The sequence below is a fragment of the Gekko japonicus genome, unplaced genomic scaffold (assembly GCF_001447785.1).
Source record: "Gekko japonicus isolate JY-2015 unplaced genomic scaffold, Gekko_japonicus_V1.1 scaffold167, whole genome shotgun sequence".
NCBI lineage: Eukaryota > Metazoa > Chordata > Lepidosauria > Squamata > Gekkonidae > Gekko > Gekko japonicus.
Genome location: NW_015164670.1, coordinates 1,501,594 through 1,516,077, shown reverse-complemented (window position 1 = coordinate 1,516,077; position 14,484 = coordinate 1,501,594). Strand labels below are relative to the sequence as shown.

Here is a 14,484-nt window from a genome sequence, read left to right as displayed (position 1 = left end):
TGTTAAAGCTGTCAGTGAGCAATTTGGCTACTGCATCAATTAGCTTGCTCTGGAGCCATCCTTCCTGAGCTAAGACAAAAATGCATGAGCCAGAAGCCAAAAAACTGTGAGCTACCTAGCTATGGTGCTGGAGAAGACTCTTGAGAGTCCCCTGGACTGCAAGGAAATCAAATCAGTCCATCCTAAAAGAAATCAGCCCTGACTGTTCCCTGGAAGGCCAGATAATGAAACTGAAGCGCAAATACTTTGGCCACCCAATGAGAAGGGAGCACTCCCTGGAGAAGACCCTGATGCTGGGAAAGATTGATGGTCAAAGAAGAAGGGGGCGGCAAAGGATGAGATGGTTAGACAGTGTTATCGAGGCAACGAACATGAAATGAAGCAAACTCCGGAGCATGACGGAAGACAGGAGGGCCTGGCGTGAGGTGGTCCATGGGGTCGCGAAGAGTCGGCCTCGTCTGTGCGACTGAACAACAACAGCTCACACCGACTCAGCTTAGAGCTTTCAAGAGCAGATGATACTTGAAGGAAGGATCCCGGATGATAAAAGCGAACAGCAGGCGCACTAAGCAAGGAAATGCCAGTTGAAGAAGCAGGGCGAACGTTCCCATGAATTAGTCATGCTTCCTCAGAGAAAGCACCTGTGGGCCATTGGGACCCAAATGACATCCAATACAGGTATATGTCAAACAGTACTTTCACTCCGCCTCAGTTCATTCATTATCAGAAGGAACAGACTAAATATGTTAGAAGCACTGAACGGAATAAGATACAGGGGTACTTACTGCCAGTTCATTTGTAAGCTCTTGGATTTTGCGTTTCATCTCATCATATTCTCCATACATTTTCTTTCTTGCCCTTTCTAAGGTTAACCTGACCTGAGAACAGAAAAATTACAGTACTTAGTATCATGAGTCATGGGTCACTTCTGCTCAAAAACAGCACCGTCTGCACCCCCCCCCCCATTTGCAGGCTTCCTGAGCAGCTCAGAGGAATAGCCACCCCCCCACACGGCATTTCAGAGAGGCTGCAAAACTGAGCTTTTCAGGAGGATTCTTAATATTGGACAAGGTGGTCTAAGGGCTTATAAGGAAAATGGATTTTAAGATGGTTTTAGGAGAGTGTCCTTTTGTTAAGGTTTCTTTTAATCTTTATGTCATCGCTGATGCATGCTGTTTTTATTGTTACCCTCTTTAGGGCCCAGATAATGGGAAAAGGTGGGCTTACAGTGTTTAAAGAACACAAGGGAAGCCAATGCTGGATCAGGCCAGTGGCCCATCCAGTCCAACACTCTGTGTCACACAGCGGCCAAAAATAACAGGTGCCATCAGGAGGCCCAGCAGTGGGGCCAGGACACTAGAAGCCCTCCCACTGTTGCCCCCCCCCAAGCACCAAGAATACAGAGCATCCCTTGCCCCAGACCGAGAGTTCCTATCTATACCTTGTGGCTAATAGCCACTGATGGACCTCTGCTCCATATGTTTATCTAATTCCCTCTTGTAGCCGCCACCACCTCCTCTGCCAGTGAATTCCATGTGTTAATCACTCTTTGAACCAACACATTTAGGCATTTAAGTAGGAAGCAAAGTACTCACATCCCTTATGTATTTCATTTCTTCTTTCAGCTGGTGCATTGACCACCCATAGACCACCATTTCTTTGTTATGATTATTGTCGGATCTACGGACCACACCATAAACCACACCGTGCGATAAGTTCCCTGCAGGCAATCCATTGGGGACCTGGAAAAGATGCTGTATAAAAACAAAAAGTCCTATTTTTATCCTCAACAAAGGAAAAGGCAAAAGCAGAGATACAGTAAGGTAAAGGTTTCCCTTGCTCGAAAGCCAGTCGAATCCGACTCTAGGGATGCAATGCTCATCTCAGTTTCCAAGCCCAAGAGCCAGCGCTGTCCAAAGACGTTTCCATGGTCACGTGGCCGGCATGACTTAGACACTGAGGAGCACAGAATAAGGGTCACTTCTCCCCACTCTGAACTTAATTGAGAATACTAAGTATATTCTTTTAGGACTTCAGTTCTAAAAGAATTTTAGCCAATCTTATCTCAATCAACCCCACACACCATTATTTTCATAATATAGGTCCCTACTGCACTGTTGCGTCCTAATCCTGCAGCACTGCAGAATTCAGAAGTAGCATTTACATATCATAAAGGTAAAGGTTCCCTTGAATACTGGAATGTAGGAAGTGCTGTGCAGTGTTTAAATAATGTCTCAACTGCCTTGCGATTGTTCTTGTTTAAAGCCACTCCGTAGACAACACCCGTTGAATGTCAAATGATAGTAATGGAGTTAACGAAAAAATAAGGGTCACTTCTCCCCACTCTGAACTTAATTGAGAATACTAAGTATATTCTTGTAGGATTTCAGTTCTAAAAGAATTTTAGCCAATCTTATCTCAATCAACCCCAAACACCATTATTTTCATAATATAGGTCCCTATTGCACAGGATGTTGTGTCCTAATCCTGCAGCACCGCAGAGTTCAGAAGTAGCATTTACATATCATAATAAACCACAATTTATAAACCATGGTTTGAGTAAACTCCAGTTTACTGTGAATCCTGGATGCAGGGTGTCCAATGAACAATTCTTCCATTTATAAACTATTAACGAAAATATTTTATATTGTTTCAGGGAAAGCCGGCTGGAGAATTTCATTGTGTGTGTGTTTCTGTCTATCGATCGTTGTTGTTAGCCATTCAGTCATGTCCAACTCTTGACGATTCTATGGGCCAGCTCTCCACGTTTTCCAATCTTGTGCTGTTCCTTTGAGTCGTTCCATGCTCAGGCTCCTGTTGACTTTTATGGTGACTAGTAGCCACCATGTTCTTTGGTGGCCCAGTTTCCTTTTGCTGCTAACCAATCCATGCATAATTGCTTTTTCTAGTGAGTTCTTTCGCATGACAGGGCCGAAATAAGTCGGTCACAGTTTTATGATTTTTTACACACACACACAGACGACACACACACAACACATATTTAGAATAAATGCTAGATACTGATCATTTGTCTGCCTAGCTACAGAGTCCCTCTTGCTCCGCTTGGCACTTATGCACAAATATTTTGCCTACTCAAAACCTTTATTGGCATAAGAGATAAAATACAACATGCAGCATAGCGTCTCAAGATAGCAGGAGGGGGTAGTACATTCCGAATTGCCTTAATATGAGCCTCTCATCCTAGATACCTCATAAAAAAAATTTGCTACAGGTTCAATAATTTCTATATTATGAGAAGACAATAATGGCTTTATACTCATCAGATTGGCCCAACAACACACACACCAACAACACATATTTAGAATAAATGCTAGATATTGATCATTTGTCTGCCTAGTTACAGAATCCCTCTTGCTCTGCTTGGCACTTATGCACAAATATTTTGCCTACTCTAAAATATTGCATAACTGAAGCCTGACATACCTCTCATTTGAAATGTATTGTTTTGTTTAAAACACAGGGAAAGAACAGTCAGTTTCAATAGGAGCTGGGTGGGGATCCACATTTAAAAAAACAATTTTTCATTTCCTGGGTTAAATATTTCCTTTGGTGGTTTCACCACTCCCCTACATGATTATTCACACTGGAGAATCACCTCTGTGAAATGCCAAAGAGAAAAGTACTTTGAACTGGGAATAGCTGCTTCCACAGTGCATCTCTTTCAAGGCAAGGACCCAGAACTCCTCTGGAATCAGTCAAAATACAACATTCAGACATCCTGGGCAGATTCTGGGGAGGGTGGGATATCAGCCTTTAAAATAAATAAACTCCACACTCTTAAGACACTCAACCATCCCTCAGCAGCCTGCTTGGTGTAGTGGTTAAGTGCGTGGACTCTAATCTGGGAGAACCAGGTTTGATTCCCCACTCCTCCACTTGCACCTGCTGGATGACCTTGGGCAAGTGATAGTTCTGGCACAGCTGTTCTTGAAAAAGAGCAGTTTCTGCCAGAGCGCTCTCAGCCCCACCTACCTCACAGGGTGATTGTTGTGGGGAGGGGAAAGGAAAGAAGTTTGTAAGCTGCTCTGAGACTCTTTTGGGTAGTGAAGGGCCATGGGGTATAAATCCAATCTCTTCTTCTTCTTCAGGCACAACTCTGGAAAGCGCTGAAAAATGCTACCACTATAATGAAGGATGTCCCATGAAGGTATTCACCGTAAAGTTTGGCTGTTTTGACTATTGTGAGCAGCGTTATTGCTACAGTTTTGGCTAATCGGATCGGTGACCGGAGAGGGTGAGTGGGTGGCTGGTTTACAAGGAGCACTGGATGGTCTCCAATGCCCTGGAATTTCTCACTAGCCTCTGGAATGCAATAACCACCCCAGTTCAGGCGGGGGATACTAGGACAGCTGGAAGCACTTTTAGACTGAAGATAGGAGTGACAGAGCTGAGAGCCTGTTATCTATAACGAGCTGTTATAATGATAATTGGAGCTTTAGGGTAGAGCCCCTCCATCGGATTGTGTGTTTACTCCTGCAAGCAGGTTTCTAAACAGCCATTTGCTGACTTGGCCAAGAAACAACTGCAAGGAGGCAACTAGACAGAAATTTATCTGTAAACTTTACCTTAGCTGCTATTGTGGCACAAGGAAATACATTGTGTGCAGACAGGCCTAGAAGCTTCACAGAGTAGTTGTAGCCAATGGGCTCGGAAGGGTGTAACTCTGCTTAAGACATCTAATACAACATCTTTAATCACGGCCACCATGAGGCATGCGGGGTTTCAATAAAACATGACTGTTATAACCTGTTTGGCAGGGCGGTCCAGATACTGCCAGAGCAGCGCCTGCTTGACCCTGTGCCTCCTCCAAAGGAATGGAGCCCGGCACCATCTCAGACTGCACCGTGTCATTTGCAGCTATTTCCCCATTGCTTCATGGAATTGTGGGTGTGATAATGGAGCTGTTACTAAGCTCTCGGCGTTGCCTCACTTCTTTGCCAGCCTCGCTTTGCCGTAAGTGCTGCTGCAATGCGGGGTGGGGGTGGGTGGGAGTCCCCCCCCCATGCCTGGTATATGCAGTATCCTACTTACAGCTGCAAATAAAACGCTGAACCAGAGTCATGTATATCGCTTCCTGACAAAGGTCACAACTAGGAGAGAGGTTGGAGAGCCGTGATGTTGCCTCCTGTCTCTTTTAATTTCTATACTTAGGAGTTGGGGGCATGGGACTGTGCCGACAGAAAGAGGAAGGGGAGTTTAACCCCGCCCCCACTTGTCCCATTTGTCAAATGTACATCAGCTCCCAGGAGGCGCTATCTGCCTGAGCAGAGAAAATCAAAACAAAGCTTGAGTCCAGGGGCCCCTTTAAGACCAACAAAGTTTCATTCAAGGCATAAGCTTTCGTCTTGGTCTTAAAGGTGCCACTGGACTCAAGCTTTGTTTTGCTGCTTCAGACCAGCATAGCGACCCACCTGCATCTACCATACAGGAAAGGTTGTTCCAGCACTGCAGATCCCAATCCAAACTGGTCCCTCCTCTTATCTGGCTGTTATTTACGAAGTTTAACAAGACGGGAGATCAAGAACGGGCTGTGGCTCAGGGGAAGAGCCTTTGCTTTGCATGCAGAAGGTCCCAGGTTCAATCCCCAGCATTTCCAGTTAAAAGGACCAGAAGAAGAAGAAGAGATTGGATTTATACCCTGCCTTTCACTCGGAGTCTCAGAGCGGCTTACAAACTCCTTTCCCTTCCCCTCCCCACAACAGACATCCTGTGAGGTAGGTGGGGCTGAGAGAGCTCTTTCGAGGACTGCTCTTGAGAGAACAGCTCTGACAAAACTATGGTTTGCCAGCAGCTGCAAGTGGAGGAGTGGGGAATCAAACCCGGTTCTCCCAGATTAGAGTCTGCGCACTTAACCACTACACCAAATTGGCTCTCTCAGGCGGTAGGTGCAGTGAAATTTCTCACCCTGAGATGCTGAAGAACTGCTGTGTAGACAATACTGAACTTGAAAGACCAATGGTCTGATTCTGTATAAGGCAGCTTCACGTGCTCATGTGTTACAGAGAAGGGGCTATAGCTCTGTGGCAGAGCCTCTGCTTGGCATGCATGAAGCTCCCAGGTTCAATACCCTGCGTCTCCAACTGAAAGGACTCTGGGGAGCTGCTGTCAGTCTGAGTCGACGACACGGACCTTGATGACTGGCGATCTGATTCAGTATAAGGCAGCTTTCTGTGTTCAAAACTGGAAGTTCTTACTTCAGAAATAAAACGGGGCCAAGGAAACTATTCAAGAATCATGGCTATCAAGAACACCACAAGCAGAAGACAAAGAGCACTGACAACACAGATCTAGTAACCAGTGTCCCCTCTAAGCTGAGTGAGTGTGAGCTAGCTCACAGTTTTTCAGCCTCTGGCTCACACGGTTTTGTCTTCGCTCAGGAAGGATGGCTCCAGAGCAAACTGATTTCTGCAGCAGCCAAATCGCTCGCTCACAACTTTAATGCCAGTAGCTAACAAAGGAGTATTTTTGCTCACAGGACTCCACAGCTTAGAGGGAGCATTGCTAGTAACCCTTAGAGAAGTCAGCCCTGCAGACCCATCTAAAGTGGAATTTTGAGAAGCACCACTTTTAGTGAACTCTTAGTGCAAGTTTAGAACCAGCAAAGGCCTACCACTGGCAAATCTGAAAAAGAGAAAATACAAGGTGGTGCTAATACAAGGATTGGCTCCTTGGGACAACCAAGTAAACAGCTTTGATCTGAACTGTTATTAGGACACAGCTCTTGTGCTGTGGCTTTATGGAGGGTCTGGACTGCTGTTTTTGAATTTCATTAGGTGCCTTGGTTTGAAAAACAGGATGTAAACAGCAGACACAGCAAACTCTGGCTAGCACTGTAGCTAGTGTCTAAGACTTAGCCAGAGAAAGGAGAGAAAGTTCACACTGGAGAAGAGTGTTCCACTCCTCTTAACGATGGCCAGAAAGTCAGGGATGTTACATCTGCACCAGCCCTTAGCTACTACTCTCCATCACAATGCAGAACAACGACAACAAAGCACAAAATTTTAAGCTTTACCCAGAACGGTAAAGTGGGAATAAACTAAACCAGGAAGAAAAGTATTCCAGTTGCAGAATCTAGAGGTATAGCGCACATTTCTAGGGCACACGTGTTTTGGGGGTTGATTGTAACAGTTTTAAAATGTGATTTTTATCACACGTTTTGAATTGTTTGCTGCCTCGGTGGCCCTCGGAAGGGCAGGAAGGAGGGATACAAAGTTTGTCAATAAATAGAATAAATAAATTTCCAGAGCCTTCGCTTAATGCAAAATTAACAGACTACTTTTCGATGTTAAAATTACACCTGATACACCTCTCCTGGAAATTGTCTATGGCAAGAGTAAGAGCAAAGCAACCACAGCACTGATACTTGATTTAATGTCCTTGGGTCAGCGACCCGCCCCCCCCCTTTTACCTTTCTGGTTCTTTCCGTTTTACTTTTTCCTTCCTGAGGAAGCGAGCCTTCTTCAGGGGGCAGGGTTAAACGCAGTCGACAAACATTGGCCTAGAAGAAAGACAAAACTTTACTTTCATTATTTTAAGAACATTCCATTCTTTGTTAGAGAACAAAAAGTTACTTTCAAACAGACAGTTCGTTCGTCAAGGGGAGAAAACCGACAATAAAACACAAAGCCAAGGATAATTTTACATCTCAGATGACCAAATGCTGTTGAAAGATGTGAAGGGACCCAACACACACTGAAGGACAACCCATGAGCAGCATCGCCCCCCCCCCATGGCAGACTCATTCACAAATAAATAAACTGAAATCATCATCATAAAAGACTCGGATGGAGCAATGTGTATTTCTAATTTTATAAATAAAAAAGCAACACTGGAAGAAAGAACCACATTGATCTATAATTGGTGCTTTACTGCATGACTTCAGAAGGGAGGTGCTCCTATGCTGCTGTTTTGGAAAACGTCTGGACTGTTTTGAACCATCTGCTTTCAGCACGGCAGAAGCCTTGAGTTTTTGGCCTGAGACATCCCCCTACCCCCCATATCCTGGTGAAAAAATGGGTTAGATAACCTTGGGCTTTGTTTGGTGCCACTTGAGTTGGCTGTAATATATAAGGTTAATACATAGCTTTTGCTTTCAGATTTTAAAGAGAAAACCAAACACTCAGAAGAACTAATATTGGAGTGCTGATTCAAAATCATGTATCGTGGCTCCTGATTGGGGTGGAAAGGCAGCAAAAAATGTTTCGAACAAATTAATAAATGTACAGATATTCTTCGCAGCCAAGTTGCAGCTGAGTTGCAGTGACCCTTCATGGGGTTTTCAAGGCAAGACACATTCAGAGGTGGTTCGCCATCGCCTGCCTCTGCGTAGCAACCCTGGCATTCCCTGGGGGTCTCCCACCCAAGTGCTGACCCTGCTTAGCTTCTGAGATCTGACAACAAGATCCAGCTAGCCTGGGCCATACAGGTCAGGGCAGAGACAAACAGAGGCGGTTTCCTCATTGCCTTCCTCTGCGTAGCAACCCTGGACTTCCTTGGTTGGTCTCCCACCCAAATGCCAACCAGGGCCGACCCTGCTTAGCTTCTGAGATCTGAGGAGAGTGGGGTAGCCTGGGTCAAGGAGGCAAGAAACAAACAGAGGTGGTTTGCCATGGCCTGCCTCTGCGTAGCAACCTGGGACTTGTTTGGTAATCTCCTATCCAAAAACTAACCAGGACCTTGCTTAGCTTCTGAGCTCTGACAAGATTGACCTAGCCTGGGCCGTCCAGACCAAGGTACGTTTTAAATAAGCAAATAATACTGAATAAATTTATAATACCTCCATATTAAGTGTGGATGGAAAATACAATAAATATAATATTAAATAGATTAAATAGAACAAATCGGTATCCTGGGTCTTAGGTAAAGGTTTCCCTTGCTCGAAAGCCAGTTGAATCCGATTCTAGGGTCGCGGTGCTCATCTCCGTTTCCAAGCCGAAGAGCCAGCGCTGTCCAAAGACGTTTCCGTGGTCATGTGGCTGGCTTGACTAGACGCCAAGGCCCACAGAACGCTGTTACCTTCCAACCGAAGCGGTCCCTATTGCTTTCGAACTGCTAGGTTGGCAGGAGCCGGAGCCAGAGACGGGAGCTCACTCCATCATGCGGCACTTGGGTTACGAACTGCCGAACTACAGACCTTCCAGTCTGCAGTACAGCACCTTAACCACTTGAGCCATATGACAAATTCTGCAGTCTTGGAAATAACCATAGTTTCGTGGTGTCTGGATTTTTTTTTTTTAATCTATTTTAAGGTTTTGTGGGCAAGAGTATTTTGGTCACATCCTCACGAGGCAAACATTTATAAACAACGTTGCAGTCGCTGAATGGTTTAACTTTAGTGCGTGAGACAAATGTCAACCTCCCTTCCTATTTTCAGCATCAGCGTGTTGCATGAACAGAGATCCCATGTGTTCCAAAACGCCAGAACCGTTCTATTCCAAAGACAAGCATTATCAGCCAATCTCCAAATTCCATCCCCTAGGGCCCACAAAGAATGTGCACTCTGGCATGATAACAGCCTGTGTTCTCAAGCTAGTGGAAAAGCTACTTAGAGATAGATGACTGAGCGAACACTCATTTTAATGAGATCTTACCAGAGTTCTAGCACAATGCGAACACAGCCGCCAAGATCTTATCTTAATTATGAGACTTATCAAAAATAATTTAAATACTTTTCGTTGCTCGACTAATGTTTTGATAACTGCCAGTATCCAAGGTGGCAACAGAAACATCAAAGTTACTCATGCCTTTGGGCCATTTCACACATTAGGCAGAGACTGGCCAAGAGCCACTGTGGTGTAGTGGTTAGAGTGTTGGACTAGTATCTGGGAGACCCAGGTTCGAATCCCCGTGGAAACTCACTGGGTGACCTTGGAGCAGTCACACTCTCTCAGTCTCCCCCACTTTAAAGGGTTGTTGTGAGGATAAAATGAAGGCGAGAAGAATTATGTAAGTTGCTTTGGGGCCCTGCTGGGGAGAAAACGAATCAAATTAAATAAATAAACCCAGGTCACCTTTGACAGTGAAAACCACAACCAATAGTTTCCTGGAAAAACTGCTGGAAATAGCATCAGTGCTACAACAAAAACAAATATGCTTTCAACCCTACCCTAAAAACACCCTGCCTAAGCACTACTCTAACCCAACGGGACTCGAAATACGGCCATCCACAAGCCACTTAAGCTGGTATACCTGAATTCAAATCACTTTGCGGAGCAGTCCTAAACAGAGTTACACCATTTTAAGCCCATTGATTTCAATGGACTCAGAAGGGTGTAACTCTGCTTAGAATGGCAGCATAAAGTTCTTTTGACTTCAGCTGCGAATAAAATAAAGTCCAAGAACAGACTCGCTTTGATCACACCGTCTGGACTTGCAACTAACAACATAGATTGGGAAGAGTGTGTCAAAAACAGCTTCCAGATGAAACAGAGAATACTCAAAGCTGTAGGGCCTTGATCCACACAGCTCCTGATGTGAGCATTTGGTAGCATGTAGCAATTAGCATCTGCATCACTGCCATGGACAGAAACCTGCTACCTCAAATAGATTTCCTGTCCCGGATCAGGCACAATCCCCTGGAACCTTTCCTGTGCAATAGTCCCTCAGAAATTAACGGGAGACGCACAAGAAAACAGTAGCCATTCATTTCCATGGAGTGCACACAGCAAAACTTTCTAACAGATTACATCCCAAATCCTCAAGAAGCCCAACAGAGCTCAGGGATTTTTCTTCCAAGCTGTTTTTCTTTATCAAATCACATGCAAATTACATGTGATGTGTTCCTTAAAAGATTCCCTTTTCCATGTAAAGTTTTACTGGCAACAGTATTGTCAAAGGAAAATTAATTTGTAAGCCATAGGTCTCTGTTTCTGTATAAGTGGGAAATCGATAGCTCTGGGCAGACCTGTTTGGTGAAATGCTCCCCATTTTTGTGCAGAGATCAGGGTGTTCCTTAAAGGGAGTCCTTTGTGAGGCGCCAGGGCTGCTGCAGAAACCCTTGCTGATTTGGCTTCCATAGAACAGAAATAGGGGAACTTAAGCCTGCTTTGACGAAGGAATGCATTCAGGATATGCTCCTTAGAAAGGCTGGTTGTTGCCTTCCCCGTTTGTTGCCCTTTAGAGGGAAAAGCCACAAAAATTAATACACACAGGTTGCTCAGGGGTGGTCTTAGCCAAAGAGGAAGAGAGGCAGCTGCCCTGGGACCTGTACAAAGGGAGAAGCCCAACTGCCCTAGGCATTCCCAAAGGCAGGGTAAAGAAGAGTCAGCTTCTATCACCGCTTGCACCTGCCTCACGGCACCTGGCTTTGGGAAACAGCAGGAGCACCTTGCAAGGGATAAGGGTGGTGGTGGCAGTGATCCTGGAACTCCCTCCTGGACTTTTGCCCAGGGCCCCAGAAGAAGAAGAGATTGGATTTATACCCCGCCCTTCACTACCCAAAGGTGTCTCAGAGCGGCTTACAAACTCCTTTCCCTTCCCCTCCCCACAACAGACACCCTGTGAGGTGGGTGGGGCTGAGAGAGCTCTGACACAAACGGCTCTTTCAGGAACAGCTGTGCCAGAGCTTGTGACTGACCCAAGGTCACATCAGCAGGTGCAAGTGGAGGAGTGGGGAATCAAACCCGGTTCTCCCAGATTAGAATCCGCACACTTAACCACTACACCAAACTGGCTCTCTACAAGCACCCCTGAAGTGTTACCGGTATACCACCCACCACATTAGAAGTCTTTGTTATGCAGATATAGGGAAACCTACACAGTTTTGAGAAGGAAGAGGAGGAGATTGGATTTATACCCCGCCCTTCACTACCCAAAGAGTGGTTTACAAGCTCCTTTCCCTTCCCCTACCCACAACAGACACCCTGTGAGGTAGGTGGGGCCGAGAGAGCTCTTCTGAGGACTGCTCTTGAGAGAACAGCTCTTAAAGAACTTGTGACTGACCCAAGGTCATACCAGCAGCTGCATGTAGAGGAGTGGGGAATCAAACCCGGTTTTCCCAGATTAGAGTCCATGCTCTTAACCGCTACACCAAACTGGCTCTTTGAGAAGGAATAACTGGCAGCACAAATAGAAGTACTGTCCTGTCTCCACAAGCAATGCACCCGCTTGGGGCAGCAATCTTTTGGGGGACCCCAACAAAGTCACCAGTCTGACAGTGGAACCTCCGAATTCCCCAATGCACTGAAAGAGACCCCAGGGACTGTTTCTCAAACTGCAAAGGGCATCTGCTCATGGCAGCAAGAATAAACACAGACATTCTCTCTCAGCATTTTTCATTATCTGCTTCTTATCTCATCCCAAGGAAGAAGCCCGTAGTAATTTGCTCTCTGCAACTTTACTTGCTCTGATCAGCAAGCATTAAGCTGCACGCCAGAAATGAATTCAGAATTTGAGAGAGGGAGAAGTATTCAAATCTGCAACCAGGATGCATTTAGATCCCATCTAGCAAGGTGGAGAGCTTGAAGCCCTTGGAGGGAAAAGGTCCAACAGCTTGGAAGGGAAGGGCAGTTCCTTCCTTCCAAGGAACATAAGAGGAGCTGTGTAGGATCAGGCCAACGGCCCATCCAGTCCCACACTCTGTGTTGCACACTGGACAAAACCCAGGTGCCATCAGGAGGTCCACCAGCAGGGGGAGAACTCCAGAAGCCCTCCCAATCTTGCCCCCCAAGCACCAAGAAGACAGAGCATCACTGCCACAGAGTGTTCCCTCTATTCCTTGTGGCTAATAGCTACTAAGCAGATAAGAGAAGCCATGTCAGATCAGGCCAGTGGCCCATCCAGTCCCACACTCTGTGTTGCACACTGGACAAAACCCAGGTGCCATCAGGAGGTCCACCAGCAGGGTGAGAACTCCAGAAGCCCTCCCACTGTTGCCTGCCAAGCATCAAGAAGAGAGGAGACTGGATTTATACCCTGCTCTTCACTACCTGAAGGAGTCACAGAGCGGCTTACAATCTCCTTTCCTTTCCCCTCCCCACAACAGAGAGACACCCTGTGAGGTAGAGCTCTTTCGGGGACTGCTCTTGAAAGAACAGCTCTGAGAGAACTTGTGACTGACCCAAGGTCACACCAGCAGCTGCATGGGGAGGAGTGGGGAATCAAACCCAGTTGATTCCAGTTTGGTGTAGTGGTTCAGTGCGCAGACTCTAATCTGGGAGAACTGAGTTTGATTCCCCACTTCTCCACTTGCAGCTGCTGGATGACCTTGGGCAAGCCTTAGTTCTGTCAGAGCTGTTCTTTTAAGGGCAGTTCTGGAAAGAGCTCCCTCAGCCCCACCTACCTCCCAGGGTGTCTGTTTTGGGGAGGGGAAGGGAAAGGAGTTTGTAAGCCGCTCTGAGACTCCGAGTGAAAGGCAAGGGGAATAAATCCAATCTCTTCTCTCTTCTTCTCATAGAGTCCATTGCTCTTAACCACTACACCAAACTGCCTCTGGTGGGGCCAAAACCCCAGAAGCTCTCCCGCTGTTGTCCCCCCAAGCACCAAGAAGACAGAGCATCCCTGCCCCAGACAAGAGTGTTCCCTGTGTCCTTTGTAGCTAACAGCCACTGGAGGATCCTGTACCCTCACACCAGCCCTGTGAGGTAGGCAGGGCTGAGAGACTGAAGGCAGCCCCAGGGCACCCAGAGAGCTTCAAATCCAGAGCTCCGAGGTCTTGGTCCAGCACCCCAAGAACTATACACAGCCAGCCGTGCAGGCATCCCAAATGGGCAACAAGTTCTTTAGGGACACCAGCACAGGCAGAACAGTCCACTTTCTCCCTCTCTCCACACCTCCCAGGGCTTTATTCTCCCCCCCCCAAAAAAAAAAAAACACCACACCACCCTGCAGAGATGGCCACTTCAGAACCCATTGTTTTGTTTCCTTCACTTACACCCCCCACCTTTCTCCCCTATGGGGAAACATCATTCTCTTGCCCTCCATTTTGTCGCTCACAACAGCCCTGTGAGGTAGACTATTAGGCCAAGACAGAGAGAAAGAGTCTGTGAGCAGCCCAAGGCCTCCCAGCGAGCTTCCACAGCCGAGCGGGGACCAGAACCCGGGGTCTCCCAGCCCCCAGCCCCACACTCTTAACCACGAGACAACCCAGAGGGAGGAGGGAAAGGCCGAGGCGACCAGAGCCGCCATCTCCGCAGCCCCCTCGAGGGCACGTCTCCCCGAGGACTGCGCATGCGCCGGGCCCCCGACGCCCCCCGCACGCCGCCGCGCTCCTTCCCGCCCCCTTCTCCCGCTGGGGCCAACTCTGCCCCCCGCGCATGCGCCTTCTCGCGTCTCTTTCCCCCCTCCTCAAGACGGCGCCCTCCGCTCCGGCTGAGGTAAGTTCGGTCTCCTCCCGCGAGCCCCGGCCGGAGCGAGCCTCCCTCCTCCTCCTCACCCGCTTCTTGCCGCCGGGCTCGTCCTCGTCCGGCTTCCTGGGGGTGGTGGTGGTGAGCGTGACGCCGGAGCTGTAGCGCAGCATCGCTCCCG

The 14,484-nt window shown here is 47.2% G+C and overlaps 1 protein-coding gene across 1 annotated transcript in view; it reads right to left on the bottom strand.

The window, feature by feature from the left end:
• Positions 1 to 14,476, bottom strand: part of LOC107108679 (myocardial zonula adherens protein-like) — a 61,114-nt gene extending 46,638 nt beyond the window's left edge. Inside the window, 4 exon segments of the mRNA XM_015409163.1 lie at positions 786 to 878; positions 1,596 to 1,754; positions 7,430 to 7,519; positions 14,393 to 14,476. Coding sequence (XP_015264649.1) covers positions 786 to 878; positions 1,596 to 1,754; positions 7,430 to 7,519; positions 14,393 to 14,476 — 426 coding nt within the window.
• Positions 14,477 to 14,484: the final 8 nt, after the last annotated feature.